The sequence below is a fragment of the Plodia interpunctella genome, chromosome 21 (assembly GCF_027563975.2).
Source record: "Plodia interpunctella isolate USDA-ARS_2022_Savannah chromosome 21, ilPloInte3.2, whole genome shotgun sequence".
In the NCBI taxonomy this organism is placed as follows: domain Eukaryota; kingdom Metazoa; phylum Arthropoda; class Insecta; order Lepidoptera; family Pyralidae; genus Plodia; species Plodia interpunctella.
In genome coordinates this window covers 1,916,149-1,936,224 of record NC_071314.1, presented here as the reverse complement: position 1 = coordinate 1,936,224, position 20,076 = coordinate 1,916,149, and the positions used below count along the sequence as shown (strand labels likewise).

Sequence of the window (20,076 nt, the reverse complement as noted above, 5' to 3'; positions counted from 1 at the left end):
AAAATTTTGTAGAAAGGTGTAAACAGAATATAAACAAATTGTTTTTATCGATTAAAGTCTGATATAGATATAATGGGCGCAGTATGTATCAATATATCAGTATAAAACTCTTCCGTTACTGAGTGACTGACTGACTAGACTGACTGACAGACAACATACACCCGAAAAACTGCTGGGTGAGAAGCTGCAATTTGGCATGTAGATGAGTATAGGTGAGCACCAAAAGAGGATTTTTGTAAATTCCACTCCGAAGGGGGTGAAAACTGTAAATATGAAAGTTCTACACCGTTGAAGTTAGTGACTCGAAAATTTGGATTTTGGTTGTTTACAATAAAGTAATGAATACCTGTTTCAAATTTTTCTGAAAATTAACCCTCAATCCCTTCATAAGGGGGGTGAAAGATTGTATGGGATTTAATACAATTTTCAAGATAAAAAGATGAAAATTGGCACATTTACTTTTTGTAGTAAATAACAGTAATAGTATATACAAAAAAATATTAATTTACGTTTGTATTAACCAAAAATCGGGACGTAAAACGTCATGGATAATGGGACGGCACGCGTTGCAGAAAGCGGGTGTGAGAGTAGGAGCGGGACGAGACACGCAGCGGGAAACAGAAAATTGAACTAAAGATGAGAAAATTTTGGCTCTTTGGGTCTAGAAGCTTCAAATTTAACACGTAGGTTCCTTATGTAGTCTAGGGGCGCACTAAGAAATGATTTTTCAAAATTCATCTTCTAAGGGGGTAAAAAAGGGGGTTCAAAGTATGTATGGGGAAACCAGAAAGAGTCTAAATGTTTCACTGAAGTCGTGGGCAAAAGTAACTTACATATAAAAAGTCATTCCTATTTTCAAGTTATATTTAAAAACGCTTGTTCATCTGAAAGCATCGCATTACATCCCTAGAGATGTAAATAAGTTATATTGCTTGATGAGGCGTGATAGACTTTGGGAGTTACTTGTTCTTGATTTAACTTATTATGTTTTAACTTCACGATTTAACCGCGCCTCAAAGATTCTGCAATGTTGGTCTGAGTTATAAGCTGATGACGTTCTGGTAAATTAAATAATATAGTAAAAAAAAATGTGTTTTTTTCTCACTCATCTGGTCGTATTCCCTGTTTCTTCCTTAGCCGTTGAGCGTCGGACGGAGCCCAGAGTTCGCTGTCCAATCCGCTGTCTTTTGATATATGACATTCACTCAGGTTGCTATAATATATTTGGTAGTGATTTCATGATAATCCACGCACGAATTAACAGATTAAGGTTGAGTTGCGCCGTCAATTTTACGTTATTTTGACCGGTGCGCGGCTGACATTTAGGCAAACTGGCTTACTTTGTGTTCTTCTGTGCACGTTAAAAATAACGTCAAAGTTGACGGTGCAACCTACTCTAACAATCAATGCCTGTATAGACAAAAATAAAACAAATCATAGCTTTATTGATTGATTTTTTTTGGTGTTGTTTGGGAGGAAAAGAAAAATATTTAATGTGCCAGCCGCTTCTCCTACCTCGCAGATTGTAAAAGCCAATCAACGGCTTAGAACTGGAGATTCGACTAAAAACAATGGGTTAGCAACCTGTTATTACTGAAAGATTCTGATCCAGCTATCGCCTCGGGACGACTATATAGTTGTCTCTGTCTACTGAGAGATGCGTGGTCGCTTGTAACTTAGACTCCAGGCCCCAGGGCACCCAGCGCAGCTACCACGCTTCGACAGTCTTCGGAATTATTAATCATGCTTACCCAATATTACTATGAACTATGAACTAGACATTATAGTATTAAATGCTAGAGTTTGTGAGGCTGCATGTGTGAATGTATGTATCTTTGTTACTCTATCACGCAAAATCTACTAGATCAATTATTATGTAATTTGGTATACAGATAGAATATCACCCGGAATAACACATAGGGTACTTTTTATCCCGAAATTCCCAGGGGAGATTCCCGGTAATTCCAATTTATACTTGAAATAGAATCACGGAATTTATTGTCATCAGAGAGAGATCAATGTGTGCCTTCAATGTGTGACAAGATATTGTGTCCGTGCAGGTTCACGAGTATACTCTTTGGATGCTCGTCCTGGGCTGTATCAGCTTATGTTTATCCTAAATAAATTGCAATGCAAACTGAAGTAACTATGCGGAATTCCAACTCTGTAGGACAAGCGGAATTAGGTGAAATTTAACTTGCAAGATAACATAAATGTTGAAATAAATAAATAAACATCTCATCCACGGGTAATGCAGACAAACACACGGACGGGTGAAATCAAAATCAAATCAAATCATTTATTCAGAAATTAGGCCTTCACAGGCACTTTTCAGGTCATATTCTGAATTAAATTATATTTACCAAAGCTACAAACTAGTAGCATTTCGGAACGACCACTTCTGAGAATACCGAAAGAAACTCACTCAGACAGTCATTCAAACTGTGCCAGAAGGGCTTACCATTTTTAAAATATAAATTTATGTACTATTTTAATCAGTAATGTAAGTACACAATAAAGTACATGGTCAAAAGGTATACTGAAACGTATTATGATTGTGATCAATGCTGATGAAAGGAAAATAAAATAATATATATGTATATATACTATGTAATCAAATGAAAAAACTTTTAATATAAGATCCAGCTGACCAGTTCCCCCGGCAGCACCCGTTCACGAGTTGACGCGTGAGTCAGCCATCGCGAAGCTCAACCACAGTAGAGGGAACCTCCCGACCCGACCCACGAAACTAAAGACAGCTTGTAAAATGAGAGTAATTTTTTTTCGTGTGAACTCAACACTCCTTTCTTTAGCAGTCGTGTATTTAGAATCAGTCCAAATGAAAATATAAACCGGTATTAATGATTGTTATTTAAATTTGGATTCGGTCGTATTTGACTAACAAATTGCTCTATTGTTCGTGACGTGTTTGTGTATGTCCGCCATGTTTTGTTTTGTTATGAATACTTTTTGTTGATTCGAAAAAGGTGAAAGTTTTTTATAGTAAACAAGAGTTTTGGCTTTTTAAACATATGCTTTTTCACAAATTGTTGTCTAAAAAGTAGTGTACAAGCAATGGAATAACTTCAAAGCGTAACAAAAAATCATGAGCTTGCAGTAAACTTTCGCTGACCTTCGCTAGTTGGAGAGGCACTCATAGAAGAAGAAGAAGTAAACTTTCGGGATGTTCCCAGTTCCCTCGTCGGGAGTCGTTCTTGGGTGCACCATCGGGTCATGCTTACCCATAATAATAAATTTTCATCTAAATTAAAATTGTGAATGTACAAAATTTCAGTTCGATCGCTTGAAGATTTCTGTTTCAAAATTGAGTTACAAGATTCAACCCCAAACATTACGCATACAAAAAAAAAAAAAATATTTAAAAATCAATTTACTATCAAATTTCATTCCATTACAACAAAGCTATCAAAGAGTCACAACAATGGTTCATATACAATAAAAAAAGACGCATAAGGATATTCTGGTTTCGTTTATACTGTACGGGTTATGCGTACGGGCTTAATTTCCAGAGCCCGCGCCAGAGACAAAAACAAAACATGACAGACTAAATAGAACTCGGACAAAAACTGGATTCTGGACTTCTGATTAACAACTATTGTTTTTTTATTTTAGGGTTGTTATATTGCTGTTCTGTAGTTTTGTGGTTTTATAAAACTAGTTGTTCGCCGCGAACTTGGACCTCGCGGACACAATCAATTTTGAGAAAATTGTTAATATTTCAGAAACGACTGAACCGTTTTTAATACCCCACGAACTTAAAAATTCTATTGGCATATTCTACATACCTTTTAATGTTCATCAAAATCGAACTAACGGTTCGAATCGCGTTACAAACTTATATATAAAAAAAAATGTATTTTGCCCCAAGTAGAATGTTACACCTCTCTCGCTTCTCTCGCTCGGTTAAATACTAGCCCATTGTATGGACAGTTAGATTTTGAGGTTAGCACGAACATAAAGATAACATTTTCCAGCTGTATTTCACTAGACTTCTGCTATTCAATACTAGTAATTTCTAAAAGTTATGAGATGAAACTAAGAGTACTTAATTAATGTGATGAAAAACTCTATTTTGTCACATAAAAATAATGACAATCAGAATCAATGACAGTTCTTTCTTTTTCTTTTAAAATAGTACAGAAGTTTAGCGGCCAGTACTTGTTAATTACTTTTTTATACATAGCAGTTTTATACATAACAGTATGTTCTTTTTCTTTTAAAATAGTACAGAAGTTTAGCGGCCAGTACTTGTTAATTACTTTTTTATACATACCGCTATGTATAAAACTGCTAAGTATAAAAAAGTAATTAACAAGTACTGGCCGCTAAACTTCTGTACTATTTTAAAAGAAAAAGAAAGAACTGTCATTGATTCTGATTGTCATTATTTTTACCACCTAAGACGACAGTCTTTATCTAATTAAAATAAGGGAAAACAAACAATTTAACAACATAAATGTTACTATATGAACATGTGGACTGTATGAGTTTAGAAATATATTAAATTAATAAAGAATTTAAAATACAAATTATCTATACACTTAGTTACTAATATCATCTCAGATTGATTAAATATATTTCGTTTAATAATATCGCAAAATCACTTCGCTTTCGTTCCTATGGCAGCCCTATAAAAGTTCGTTGACATTAAAAGACCGTTATAATGACCACTTCGTAATTTTATATTATCTTGTTGGTTCATAAGTTTAACGTAATTTGGTGTCGTCACTGTTATCTCATTTAGTTTACACTTTACTAATATCATAAAGTCGGTGAAGATCATGAAAAGTCAGCGAATGATGATATGGCCATATTTCAATTTGGCCAATTCAACGGTTTGGCAATGACACTTAAAAAAAAATCAGTCTACATTTAAAAAAGGAAATTTGTCTTATACCTACAATAAAATGTTATATTTCTAAGTTAATTGTGTAACATGATTAAAAATGTCCCATTATCCGACTCCAATGGACATAAAAAAAACCTAAAACATTCCAAACTTTTTAACGTTAAACGTGCAATGACCAACTTTTTTATTTGTTTCAGAACTGACTCCAACACGGCGAGGTTTGAATTCGGAATGACATTCGAACAAAACTAGATTCAATTTAAAAAATTTGAAAATCAAAAAAGCCGCTCTTGAAACAAGTCTACATTTCAATTTCGGCACCGACTGAGTGAACTCCATTGCCTTTTTTAAAAATGCTTCGTTATTGGCTATGCTTTGCTAGTGCTGTGTGTTTGGCGGGACATTGTGGCGCGAATTATTGTAGGGATTCCAATCTGTGTTGTCCAGGAAGGGACAGTTCTTGTGTAGTACAGAAGGCCCATCAGAACGCTATTATAGAAGATTTGACGGATAAACCTTGTTACTGCGACCACGCTTGCCTGAAGCTCGGCGATTGCTGTCCGGATTTCAGAGAAACATGTGGAGGTAAGATTATTTTCAACTATGTTTTTTAACGATATTTTCTAAATGTATTTTACAAGGAAACACTGTTTTTTTTACACGTTTTATTTTAAGTATATGTTATTTAGGTAATATTATGTAGTTTTCTTATTTTAATACGATCAAATATCGACACGTACGATGATATTTTTACAGCTAATTATTGCGGATATATTCTGTAGTAAGTACTATAGGAGGTAGGTATACATATACAATGAAAATATTTCATCTTGAAGTCCTCCGACAGTCTATTGTTCCGTGAAAACTTATATTTTCTCCGCGAAGAAATAAACGAATTCCTGTACCATTGTACTCTTTCTATTGTACATTATATTTATGTTGCGAAACATAAAATGAATGTTCATTAAATTAAAATAATCAGTATCTATAAAAAGGAAATTATTTGTCCAATCAAATATTATAAATGCGAAAATTCCAAACTTTGTCTTTGTCTTGTCTTGTCACACTTTCATGGCTAAACCGCTAGGCCAATATAATGAAATTAGGAAAATATATATTTAATGACTCGAGGTCAAACATAGGCTACCTCGGGTGGAGCTGCGCGCTATAGCTAGCTAGATAAATAAAATACGAATAAGTAGATAATATTTATTTATACTGTGGGCGAAATCAATTCTGCAGACTAAAAAAGTGTTCTTAGTCTCTCGCGTTGTTTTTATAGTTTTTATATTTTTTTTATCTATGGTTTTTACCCATGCACTTCACTTTTAACGCGTTAACTTTAAGAAGTACCCACTGGCAACAGCTGATAAGAAGTTCTAATAACTGACCCTAAACGACGAGTAATAAAATCAACCTACATTAAACGCACTTTCAAACTTCGATGTTGCCACTGTCGGGCACAGATAACAAAAATGTTTATGTAACTTGAGGCACAGGCACAGCGATGTGCCGTTCTCGAAAGTTTCGGAAACGCACATAAACGACCAGGAAATATTCTCGGAAATCCCCGACAATTTTCTTCAGATCTTTTCCATGAAATTTCCGATGAGAATTTCTCATGGAAATTTGCGGCACTTCTCAAGATAGGAAATTTCCGGGCAATGCCGGATTTGGCGATACATGCGCTCTTCGGCGTCCCCTGTCTGTAATTCATAAAGTAAAAATAGATTAGAAAATAAAAAAATGTCATTCGTTAATTCTATCCCGCCTATTGGTCGTCGTGTGTTGAGCTAAAAAATTTCATTCGCAAATCTGCGGCGCCCCTACAAATCCGGCGCCTTGGGCTCTAACACTGGTACTGTATGCGAGAATAGAGAATTTCTCAGCGGCACATTGCTAGCTACCTCCGCTATCTGAACGCGTAATACCGCTTTATCTTGTCTATGCTTAGACGCGGCAAAAGTTTGTCTATTTGTAAAACGCACCCGTCGGGCAGAACTTAGGGATTGATTAATTGAGTTTGTAACAGCAGTTAATTTGTTTATTACGTCGTTATAGCAATTTTAATTATAAAATACAGTATCTCGTTTCAATCCAGTTCAAAAGTTGCCAAACTCCAAAGGTTGCATTGCGTGCTTGTTGCTGGAATTCAAATTCATTAGTGATTAGGTTGGTTGCCTATCGACTCTGAGAAGAAAATTCAGTTTATAACCGTTTACACTTTCTTCTTCATCTTCACCTGCGCTTTGACGTCAATACAGTTATTGAACATTCTTTATTCGATTTATTGTGATCAATTGACGCAGGTCTCTCTCAAGCGGGGTCAGTGGAAATATTAGTTAATTTCAGATTCACCTCTATTACGTTTGCAAAGAAGTTCGTAGACATGAGTTTACTGTACTAACACTAAACTCATTAACGCTACAGCCATGTTTAATCCGTTTGTCACGTGACGAAGCTAAGTACCTAGGTACATTTCGGCTTTGGTCTCAACCCATAGATGTGCTTTCAGGTGCTGGTAAATCGCATGAAATCACAACTACGTGGAGTCCAGAGCGTCGTATTTAGCCGTCTTTGCCTTTTAGTCCATAATAAGTTGACTGTTAAAAAGACAAGGACAACGACTTAGTAAAGCATAAATTAGACTAGGCATTTACTACATACAACATACATTAAATAAATAAATATATAGGGACAAATCACACAGATTGAGTTAGCCCCAAAGTAAGTTCGAGACTTGTGTTATGGGATACTGACTCAACGATACTATATTTTATAACATATACATATATAGATAAAAATCCAAGACGCAGGTCAATGTGAAAAAGATCATTTTCCATCTTGACCTGACCGGGTTCGAACCTGGGACCTCCAGTGTAGCAGTCAAGCATGATGACCATTAGGCCACGGAGGTCGTCAACAACATACAGTACAATCGGGGAAAATTTGACAAAGACAAAGATTGTTTATTTGCAAAAACATGAGTTTACATTCTTTTACAACGTGGTGTTAAAAGAAAAACTTAATCGTACATGTTTCACCGTCCACGGGTATGCAAATTTAAATGGAGAGCATGCTATCATCCCACAAGACAAAACTGAATAAATAAAAGTAACAATTAACTAACCTTTTATCTGAGTCTATCATTAAAAAAATCGTTCAAATTATAATAACATTTATCAGTCACCTGAGGTGCTTTTTATTTTTGAAATTTAAATTCTGATCTTTAATAATTTGAATAAATCGAATGCATTAATGATATAATAGGAACGCATCGCCGACCGATACGGTATTATTATCACTGTTGTGTCTAGTTGTGTCACAGAAAAGAAAATATATTTACTTTGGCACAACTGTGGGCGAAGTACGCATTAGCATTTCACTTCTCAACCAATCATAATCATAATTTTTATTTGTTCAAATGACATTGCAGTGTGGTTGTCGTTTCGTCACAATGGCGCAATGTGATTGGTTCGCTGTGTCTCAGTTCGAATCGATTCGATGGTGAGAAGTGAAACGCTAACCCGCACTCCGCCCTTTGATAGTGCCTAGGAAAGTAGCTGTTCTCTGAGACACAACTGGTTTAATTGGTAGTGTCATACTGAGTAAACGGCTTCCTTTTACCGCAACCATTTGTAAAAGGAATATTTCCGAAGATACTAATTACTAGTAGTGCCACATAGCTATGCCTGGGGTAAGACTAGGTTTAGTAGAATACCCCATTTTTTACATACACAAGTCTTTCTAGAATAACAATGGCGCCATGGTAACGGGTGATTATTTCGAAAGTACAGGTGCTGCCATCTACGTTGCTTTACGTAATATTCTTCTTCTCGACAATGAACTACTAAGTTGTAACACCTAGCTGTTTTAGGCACAAACACTTATTTAATATTTAATGTAAGTACGAGTAGGGGTGGGGTGGGGGGAGAGGGGTTAATCCCCCGTATTGCAACCCCCAGGGTGTTTGCATATTCTTTATTACTACGTTTTCATACCGTTTTTAAACGTTTTTTTCTTGTACAGTCGCTCCCAAAAGTTTAATATATTTTTTTACGTCAAGCGGACATACAACCGAATAATTTATAGATAAAATTGGAAGATTAAAAATTAATAATGAAACGCAGTGCTGTGTCTAATATAAATATAAATTAACCAATAGGTTGAAGTAGCTGAGAGTTTAAAACATAAATAAAATAATGAAACTGATATTTATAATATTGTGTAGCTTTTGCCTTTGTCTTTGCATGAAAGCCATCGAGATTATAGGGTAGAATAATAGGGAAGAATTTTGTTTGAGGCCATTACAAGACAAGTATGAGTTTTACCAGTTTTACTATATGACTTTACATTAATTACTCTGTACTGTAGTAATGTCAATTTTATGAATGATTGATTTTGGAAATGATTCCTTCCTCAAGAAAATTGACGGATTGTAATGGCCGCGCAGCCGGAGCGGTCGAAACGCTCTTGAAAGTTATGACAAAAATAAAATCATGAGTTTCTTCTTTTCAATCAACTTTAAATCTTTGTATAATGATCCAGCTACATTATATCATAGTGGTCGTAAATATGTATTAATTTTATCTAGTTTATACATATTTTTTACAATTCTACTCTATTCTATATATCACGACATAATTATATTGTTTAGATCTTATATTTTTGTATGCATTTTAAAAACTAATCTTTCAAAATAGCATAAGATTTTACTCACTTCACTCGACTCGAAAATGCATAATCTATAGTTCATTGCACTACAACTACAATGTATGTGCAAGCACGAGTGTGAATATTTTAGAAAATTTTATGAGCTTACTGCAGCGCGTCTCAACGGGCCTTTAATTTTTTATTGTTGCGAGGTAGCACGGACAGTGGGTTATGCCATATTAACCTCTATTGTCATAGTAGTAGTTACTACATTGCCTTAACAGACCCATAATGTTGTTTTTTTTAGATCTCATAGAATTAATTGTTGTCCAATTCCTACTCATTGAATTAGGTTAATAAGTCATATTTATAACAATTATTTAACATAATATCGTTCTTCACTGAGTTTTCAGAATAATTGGTATCATTATAAAAAAACTTTTCCTCCAAAATATTTTCATAAAAACCATAGATAATCCTTTCATCTTTTCCAAAATCCATCATTGATCAAGATCACAAATGACGTATACGTAAAATGAAATCGCGGGAAATAAATGGGGAAATTCTTGCGCGAGCAATTTGAGGTTACTTAGAAATTGTAATAAAAAGCATTTTTCGTTTTTAGGACATTTTATGATGCATTAGAATTAAGGATTCAATTTGTCCTGTGTTTTGGTTGTAAGAATTTATGATGCAACAACTAACTAGATGTTGCCCTGGGCTTCGCACCCGTGGGAATTTTGAGATAAAATATAGCCTACATCTATAATGGATAATGTATCTTTCTAATGGTGAAATAATTTTTGAAATCGGTTCGGTAGTTTCGGAGATTACTCGCCTCATACATATAAACTCATCTTGTTAACATAAGTATTTTATATATGAAACGATATTATTTTGGTTGGGTATTGGTGGTGGAATGATAGGAACATCTATGTGGTGCTAGGTTCGAATCCCTTTCTCATGCCACATGAGTTTAAATATCACTTGCTTCAGGGAAAGTATAAAATGGTGCGTAAACATGTACTCTAAGCGTTTTATCAATTAGTTTGTGAAAGGAAAAGGCAATGACAAGGTATACTTAAAAAAAATTACTTACATACATAATTTGTGGGTATTATTACCATTTTTATTTTACAAAAATATTTCGGCAGAATTTTTTTTTTTTCATATTCTCTGTGAAATCATTTCTGTATACAGCTGTACCTACGTCAGGATCGTATTTTAATAATGTTATTTAATATCCCTGCTTCTCGACGTATGTCTGAATGTCTGTCTCCTGCCAATTATTTTCCAAACGTCGACGCAAGTAAACCACGAGTATAGTAGGTATACATATACGACATACTTACCTACTGAAAATTTTTATTTTTTATTTGTTGTATATTTTGCTAATTGTATCAGAATTGCAGTTTATTCTTGCAAAATCTTCTCGTATTTATTTGCTGTAAAAGTATTATATCCATTTTCCTCCTTATTTTATGTTTATACTATATTAATTTGCGTTTTTAAATGTTTTAATTTTTTAGCAAAAGCACAATAGCAAAATTTTATTGAAAATTTATATGAGGTACCTTTTGTGCAAAAGTATGCCGATGTGGTGTTTCTTTTTTTGCTCCTAACTGTAAATCCAAAAAAGTGCAGTTCCGCGCGTGAAAGTAAATTCGCGTCTGGCAAAAAGTAAGTTCATCACAGACATACGTTTCTATTACTCAGAAAGGTAAATAAATCTCGGCGGAAAGCCTTCAAAAACTTGTTTCGACTTTGAAAGAAGTCCACAAAACCAACCATTTGTTACAAGTTGGACACGCGACCTCCGTCCATGTGCCGTGGTCTTTTGTGGATAAAAACTTCAGACATTTGTAATGATGTGGACATAAGGCGATTATAAATTAGGTAAAAATACTGGAGTACCACATATATTACACTAGCGCCCCGTCCCGACTTCGCTCGGATAAATATATATTAAATGATACATCTAAACCTTCCTCAGGAATCACACTATCTACTGGAGAAAATCGCATGAAACCTTTTTGAGTTTATCGTAAACAGACAGATAGACAGGCGCGGCAGGAGATTTTGTTTTAAATATGTAAGGAAACACGCAGTATCGTCCGCAGCAAAATCTATCTCGTATCGAGTAATCGACGTCTGTGCTCGCATCTATCATACAAACTTACATTTCATGCTATTTATGGTAGTTTTTACTTATCATTCATCATATTTTATGTACATATAACATAAACTTTGAACAGAAATTTAAATGGATATCGCGGAATCATAATTAAAATGCTGTTCTCTTAATAAATGGCCGTGCATTGTGCCGGTTTAAATCACAGTTGTTCTTTTTTAAGGAACTACCGTGGCAAAAGTGTCAGTAGATAGTTCTTTCGAAGAAACTTGTAATGATGATAATGAGAACAAACGAAAATATCAATACAAACCGAGCGAGCGATATATTGGGGAAAATCTGATAGGGGATTTATGCTCAGCATTGGGACTTATCAGCTAAATAAAAAATGGATCCTGTCAGGTCACGTTTAATCGAAACCTCATTTATTATGACCCCGTAAATTTTCTGGTTAGATTGGGTGCATTAAGTTACCCTACGCTTTGTTAAATTTTAATTGGGTTTCAAAATTAGTGGAGTTAGGAAAATTCGGCCTTGTTTTCCGGTGCTTTTACTAAACCAGATTTCGTCGGCATTTATTGTTAATCAATACTAACAAGTGGGTACCATAGTCTTGAATTTGAACTAATGTCGGAGTTTTGGTTATCAAGTCTTTGATGTCGTCTCTCTTTCCTAAGAAGCGCTTCGAGGTAAATCTCAAGCTTGAATATTATAAGATGCGCCACCTGTGCCTTGCGAAAAGTGTATATTTGTGAAAAAAATCATTATCAATGTGAATCCCATAGGATACGATACCATTTAAGGTACGATACTTTAAAAATAAGTAAGTATAATATTCATCATTTTTATGCCCCAAATTCTCAAAAGGTGATCCCAGATCTAGTGTACAGGGTTACAGGTATCAAACCCAAAACCTAAAGACTGCTTGGATACATCAAAACAAGAAAATTTTATTCTACGACTTTTCGTGATTGGTAGTTTTTTTTTGATATAAAAGATTCTACACATCTTAACTCTATGTAATAGCCAAGCAACACGAGATAGTACAGTAGCGTTATGTAGCGGAATCGAACAAGAGTTAACGTTTTATAGAAACGACATTAAAACTAAAAAAAGGAAATTTTTTGTATTTATTACGTTTATACAAAAGTCGTAGAACAAAAGATGTTAGTCTGTATTACCTTATGCGCCTTTGGAAGGTTATGCGTTAGATACCAGTAACCCTATATATGATAAGCGTACGTTCTTTTAATATCGATTGCAAATTGCATGTTTATTTGCAAAGAATTTTTTCGTTCTCAATCGAAGTATTGCAAATAGAGGGCGTGTAAATTTTTCATAATTCATATAATGTTTATTTTTGTCAGACACGGGTATTACAATACAATAGGTCTTATATCCGAATACATAGTGCGCCACGCTGCGCCGCCGTCAGACATACAAAATTGATCATACTTATGTATACTAGTATAAGTAATGGTTGCATATTCAAATTATACAGGTACGTATCATAACTACATTCATGATTATTATTTCAATTGTCAGACAAGTACTCATCCACAAGATTCGTCTATAGCTTTTATATTTATATAAAACCTACAAACAGATTCACGGAAAGAGAAAATCGCACTATAACTCACTAATCGCAATTTATGGTCGCCATTACAGTCCTCTGCTGCATTAGTGCAAATCCTGTTGCCGCCATCTTTGAAATGGATTGAATTATCGGATTGGTTTCACTTTCATTGTTTCATATGATGGACAAACACACATTCACATTTTTAATAATACTTAATAGATAAACTCTATAATATTGTTTTTTGTCCTTTTACTGTTTGCACGGGTGCTTCTTCATAGTCATATTCCTTATAGCTGAGGGTGGTCATTACGTGGAATGAAACACAAACAACAACTTTCTTGGCATTATTAATGGAGTGGTTTGCCATTACCTTCTCCATTTCACACACAAGTTAATAATAATCAACCAGTGTGCAGGTTTCCTCACGATGTTTTCCTTCACCGGAAGCAAGTGGTGGTCTATGAAAACTACTGTACATGAGTCAGATTGGTATACAAAGTCATGTGGCACGAGTAGGATTCGAACCTGGGATCTTTCGATCCACAGGCGGGCGTCTTAACCATTACACCACCACCGCGTCATGGGTGCTATACCCTCTGAATTCCCTACTCATGTAATCGGACCAAAACCTACGGGAATCGCTTACTTTTGGGATAAAAAGTACCTATGCGTCAATCCAAAGTATCAGCTACTTCAATATCTAATCTCCTAAAAAATGGTCCAGCCGTTTCTGTGTGTAGAAGTAAGAAACATACTCACAAACTGTCGCTTTGGTAATATTAGTGGGATGGATTACTTATAGATTTATGTAGACAGAAGTTAGGATTAGTGAGATAACGCCCTGAAAAAGTAATGTCCTTTCCTTTTGTATTTTGTAATTAAACAAGATGGCACTAAAGGGCTTAGTGAGATTTCCCCACCCTTTGATGCTTTGACCTTACAATTTCAGCACCAGCCGTTGCCGTTTTTAGATTCCTTTGCCATTTTGGCGGCAATATCGACCGCATACCGCAGAATTCTATATTTAGCAAATGTAAATTTAAGTTGATTATAACGGGCGCCTACAGTCGTTGAGGCGAACTCCAGTGAATGCTCTTGAATCAACTCTGTAAGTACACGAAAAATGTAGATTCAAAACTTATAATTTAGTCTCCGTAAACATTATAGTTTTGTAATGACAAACAAGTAAACTTCACATCTTTAATATTACCAGATAGTAGGTATTTTTAATATAGTAATGTTGCTTTGCTTTTTCTTTTTACTCTTTGCACGGCTGGCCTATTTTATCCTATGTTTTATGTTTTTCTTGACTGGAAGAGATCCGTTCATGGGATAAGTTCTAAAAGTTCGCCGTTGCCTACACAAGTTCCTCTAAAATTTCTGCACTTTTTTGTATTTTTATCATGTGCAATAAAGTTATTCAAACAAAAACCTTCTTTATTTTCGGATGAGCGATTAACTAATTGCTAACACTGGTGTCAGATTGTATGATCAAGTCGCCGATAAAATTTTTGACACAAGTTTTTATTGACGTAATTTAAATTTTGTACAGTTTCTATGACCAATGCGTTATTATGATAAGCGCGACCTGATGGTGAATCCAGGATCGGCACCCAACGAGGAAGCTCCTCAACGGTTTACTGACAAAAAACATGATGATGACAATAAAAGTTTGTCAAAAATTACATTTTAAAATCAGACTTAATTAGTATCATTTTTATTTTTCGTATGTGTCTTCGTATGTGAGTAAAAATCCGTTTCCCGTGGGAATTTCAAGAAATCCCTTCTTAGTGCTCCCCTACAATGTCCTAGGAACCTACACACCAAATTTCAGATTTCTACACCCAGTAGTTTCGTTGTGCGTTGTCTGTCAGTCAGTCGCTCAGTAACGCAAGAGTTTTATATATATATAGATAGATTTCAGTTCATACTGAATAATGAAACAAATATATATTTATAATGTTTAACATAATAGTTGTTGTTTATATTCAACAACAAATCTCAAAGGAAATCGTGCTACGACGGGATTGAAGCCGGATCTTCGAGCGGAAGGGCCGCTAAGCTGATAGCTCGTTTACAAGCGCTTATTTATTCAGAAATGCTGGTTCGTTAGTGACTTGATGATTTATTTAAGCAAGACCTCATTAGAATCTGTATCAGAATATCTTTTTCTATGAAAGACAATTCACGTTGGATGAAATGAAAGCGAGATTCCTCTATTCAGAAAATTCAGCCACATTAATACTGATGTGATGTTGATTCTCTTCATCTTCTTTAGATTCGAAATAGCGTAATCAATTTGGACCAGTAAGTAGACATAGCAGGACGTATTCGAACGGAGCAGAAGAAGCGACAGTTAGCAAGACAACCAGTTGAGCCTACAGTCACATGAGCCATAATATTTTTGTTTTCGACATTTCTTCTCAGCAGTGGTCGTTCCGAAATGCTTAATAAATAATTCGCGCATCACTCAAAAGCTACTAGATGGAATTTGATGCGGTTTTCGCTGTTGATTAGTCTAACTAACTTGCGTACGTCTAGAGATCTTGGAAATACCTGCCAGCTCTTCTCAAACTTATACCAAATCATTTGCGATTTTGGGCGCTAAGCTGTGGAACTCGGTTTCTAAGGATATTAAGGGTGCTCCTTCCTAAAACTTCCGTTTAAAGAAAGACTTCTTAAGTCCTCTCTTGTCACGTCTAACATTTAGCCTATTATATTATGTATTTATAATTGTATGTTATTTCTAATATGTATTTATATCTATTTTATGTATTTTTTTGTTATTGTTATATATATTTATGTATTTATTTAGATTTTACTTTTCCTAAGTATATTTGTTTATTTTCTTAAAATTTATAGTCTTCTCTGTTCATGTTGTACGTTATTACTGCTGACGAGCCTGCTACTGTATACACGTCCTCTCAACCTATCGCCGTTGACTGTAAGAGATCCCTACATGGGATAAGTCCGCCGTTGTACAATGTATCTTTCTTGTATTAATTTTGATTAATGTACTTATTTTCGTGCAATAAAGTTATTACAAACAAACAAACAAATTTATAAATTTGTAATAGGTTTAGGCTGTACGTTGCTTAGAACTTGAGATATTGCCGATTATAAGTTATGTGCGGCGTAGACAAAAGTAGAATAATATATTCGAATTACAACCAATACGATACGATTACGGTATACATAAGTAGCCACTAAAGTCCTACATACGCCCTACACCCTTGCTAATAAATAGAGTTTGAAACTTTCCCTACATGCCTACATCAGATTCCTCGACAAACTCAATTCAATTTACGGGGCGCAATAGTGAGTAGAACTTCCAAAAATGTCTTCAATTCTCGATATTTGAACATTGTAGAATATTCCAGACCATTAGATTACTATTGTACTAATTTTGAGTATGTGTTTATGACATTTTGAAAAATATCATTCAGTATATTCTTCTTTGCGTGTCGACGATCTTCGACGGACGACCTTCGTGGTATATACACCACGCTCGCCCGTTATATGGAGGTCCTGGGTTCGCTTCCCAGCAAAAGCACATGTGATAAGAAAGAATGTCTGCGGTTCTGGATGTGTTGTGCCAGTTTCTGCATTTGTGTGCATCGGATCCGCGATACAAGCGAGCATAGTGTAAATAATTTGTAACATTAGGCTGTTGACTGTACATCAGTAATTCTCACATTCTCACAGTCGTAGTTCGTTGATTTTTTATCTAAATAGTTGCAGTATTCGAAAATGTTTGTGTGAATTGTTGAATAGCTAAATCTATTGTTAATAGGTAAATAACTGGTCGATTTCGAAAAATTTACATATTATATGCGTATGAGCGTCAGATGACATGTTCTACAGACTTTTGAGCTAAAGTCAAGTTACTGGCAAAATTTCAACCATTCCAATCTGTACTGTGGCATCTCCAATACCGTGCCAGCTTTGATCTTCCATCGGAATGCAGGCTGTGTCTCCGACACGCCCCCGGCCTAAGTCAACATTCATCAAAGCTTCTTGTCTTGTGTATCGAGTTGAGAATCGATATGGTTTTGTAATCGTGTCTATTTTCACTCGATGTTCAAGATTGTGAGGAGTAATGAAAAGGTGACTATTATAGGAACTGGTATGGTATTTTACTTTAAATCAGATCTCAGTTTACGGTGTTTCACTGTCACGAAAGAAGCAGCCGCGCCTTGAGAGAGAGAGAGAGAGAGAGAGAGAGAGAGAGAGAGAGAAAGAGTGCGCGATGGTACTGGTCAACAGTCTTGAAGAAGACTCGGAAGGCACTGAAATATTTTGATGAAATTTGTTTTATGGTGAGCAATTTAGTGCAACTTGAGGGAAAGAATTGATGAGAAGATTTTAGAGAGCAAAGCCTTTGGGCTATTAGTTTATAAAAAGCTAGCAGACCGGCCTGACTTCGCTCAAGCACAGATTATACACTAGCTCTGGTAAAACCATAATAAATTATACAACTAAACCTTCTTCAGGAATCATTCTATCTATTTAAAAAAACGCGCATGATAATCCATTGCGTAGACATAGGGACAGACAGCAGGAAGCGACTTTGTTTTATATTAAACATCACCATTGGAAGCTATGAAAAATTGACGAAGCACTAACCACACAAGTTACCGTCTAGAAACAATTTATTTCGCAATTTTTCCTCTCAATTTGCAAGAAAAATGGCCTCTTATTTATCCTCCCTTTGTAAGGCAACGTTAAAATGCTGTGGAAAATAGTTAACCCTTTCGCGGTTCAGAGCAATTTGGGTCGCATAGTGGTTTTTTTTTACTCAATTACCGGGTCATAGGTTGCACCATTTTAATTTAAAACTAGCTTATTATTTGTACGATTTTACATCGGACATTCGTTTTGCGCGCTGTCCGTACTTCGGTCACGCATCATTTGTTTTAGTTTACATTTTACGTGGAAATATTTAAGCTCCAATCGAGGAATGATTCGTTTAGACAATAAACTACTATTGAAAAAACTCTGCCTTCTTCATTATATCTCAACTTTACATCCTAAAATCCTTTCATCAGCACTTGATCACAATCATAATATGTTTCAGTATACCTTTTGACCATGTACTTTATTATGTACTTACATGTTATATTACTGATAAAAAATTATACATAAATTTATATTTAAAAAATGGTAAGCCCTTCTGGCATAATAGGGACCAACACTGTTTGAATGAGATTCTTTCGGCATTTCTTCTCAGCAGTGGTCGTTCCGAAATGCTAGTAGTTTGTAGCTTTGGTAAACATCATTTAATTTAGATTATGACGTGAAAAAGTGCCTGTGAAGGCCTAATTTCTGAATAAATGATTTGATTTTGATTTGATTTAAACGTATGGTGATCGTGTCGTTCACTAAGCCGACATCGTACATTATATTTATAACAAAAAAATAAGTATGAAACAGAATTTGAAATCTTATTTTGCTTTTCTTAATGAGAAATAAAAAAGTTTTTTCTCGATCGCAGAAAATCTCCAAGAACTTGCACAATATACAATAAAAGACGGCAATCTCTTCGGAACTTAGTACTTAATATTGAATTGATTTCAATAGTTGGGAGTTGCATTTAACACTTTTTTCTATTCGAAAAAAGCCTGCTCTCATCAGCTTAATTAAACAAGGATTCACTAAGTAGTTGCATGATAAGTATTTATTATTTAGCTTTGGAAATGTTTCGTAAATTACATGTTTTATTATTATTATGTATCTCCTTTTATAAATTCACGGCACTAAGTCCGGTCCTTTGAGAGGCTTGCGTGGGGATGTGGATCCATCACGTAGAGGCCCTTTGGAGAGTTTTGATGTTGTGTAGGTCTCCCGCCAAAACCCGCTCGCGGATATACCAATAAAATGATATGCCCATGAAAAGGTCTCGGCGGGAGTGTGAACTATTGCAGAATAATGGATAGAAGTACTGGTCTATAGAATTAAATTTGGATGAACTGAGAATGGGCTATTGCAAAGAGTTCGGTCACCTGCCATAATCGTGATAACTGACTATTATTATTATTATTATTAAATCCTTTATTCAGTACAATCCACAATATCCAACAACATTATAAAACCGCGCACCACAATAATCTCGCAGCGTTTATCTGGACATCGGCGAGTCGCTGTTATTACATTTAGGCAGGTAAAAAGTTTTCAACTTATTCTTAAATTTTTTACCATAACATTAATGAATATTGGATAGAATGTATGTTGTTTTAATATTTTTAATAATATTAGCTAATGAGACTCAATTCACTATCATTATTTGTTTGGGTCAAATCTTATTGAAAACAAACCACTGGTTGTGTGATTAGGACCCTGGCTATGATGGTCTCAGGTTCCTATCAAGGTATTTTCTCAAAACCAATATAACTCAGTTACTGTTTCAGTAAAAACTACCGAGTTTATCCCACTGGGATTTATCGTGACAATTCTTACTTAACTCAATCTGTTCCTGGAACTATAGGAACCATTATATTTTTCCCCACGGGGAGTCACGTGATAGGATATTGTTTTTCTCATCTACGGCCGGGAAATTGAGGTTAAAGGCCGGTGCACACCGTTCGCGTATCCAGCACGTGAACAGGAAAATTGTGTGGAAATTTGACGGACGTGTACACGCGCGTATACACGCATGCGGTACAATCCCATACAACCATGCAGGAAAAGTGCTTCACAGGAACTCTGTGTGCATCGCCTTCAGCCTCAATTTATACGAAAAAAGCGCACAGATTACGGAATCTATGTTCAGTTTTCATACAAGTTTTTACTCCAGATTTGGGAGTTGATTTATGAAAAGAAAAATATATCTGAGATTTATGTAAA

At 35.2% G+C, this 20,076-nt stretch overlaps 1 protein-coding gene across 1 annotated transcript in view; it reads left to right on the top strand.

Annotated features, from left to right (window-relative positions):
- Positions 1-20,076, top strand: part of LOC128679408 (somatomedin-B and thrombospondin type-1 domain-containing protein-like) — a 64,726-nt gene that overhangs the window by 24,826 nt on the left and 19,824 nt on the right. Inside the window, exon 2 of the mRNA XM_053761641.2 lies at positions 5,068-5,455. Coding sequence (XP_053617616.1) covers positions 5,224-5,455 — 232 coding nt within the window. The 5' untranslated portion in view covers positions 5,068-5,223. The remainder of the gene's footprint in view (positions 1-5,067; positions 5,456-20,076) is intronic.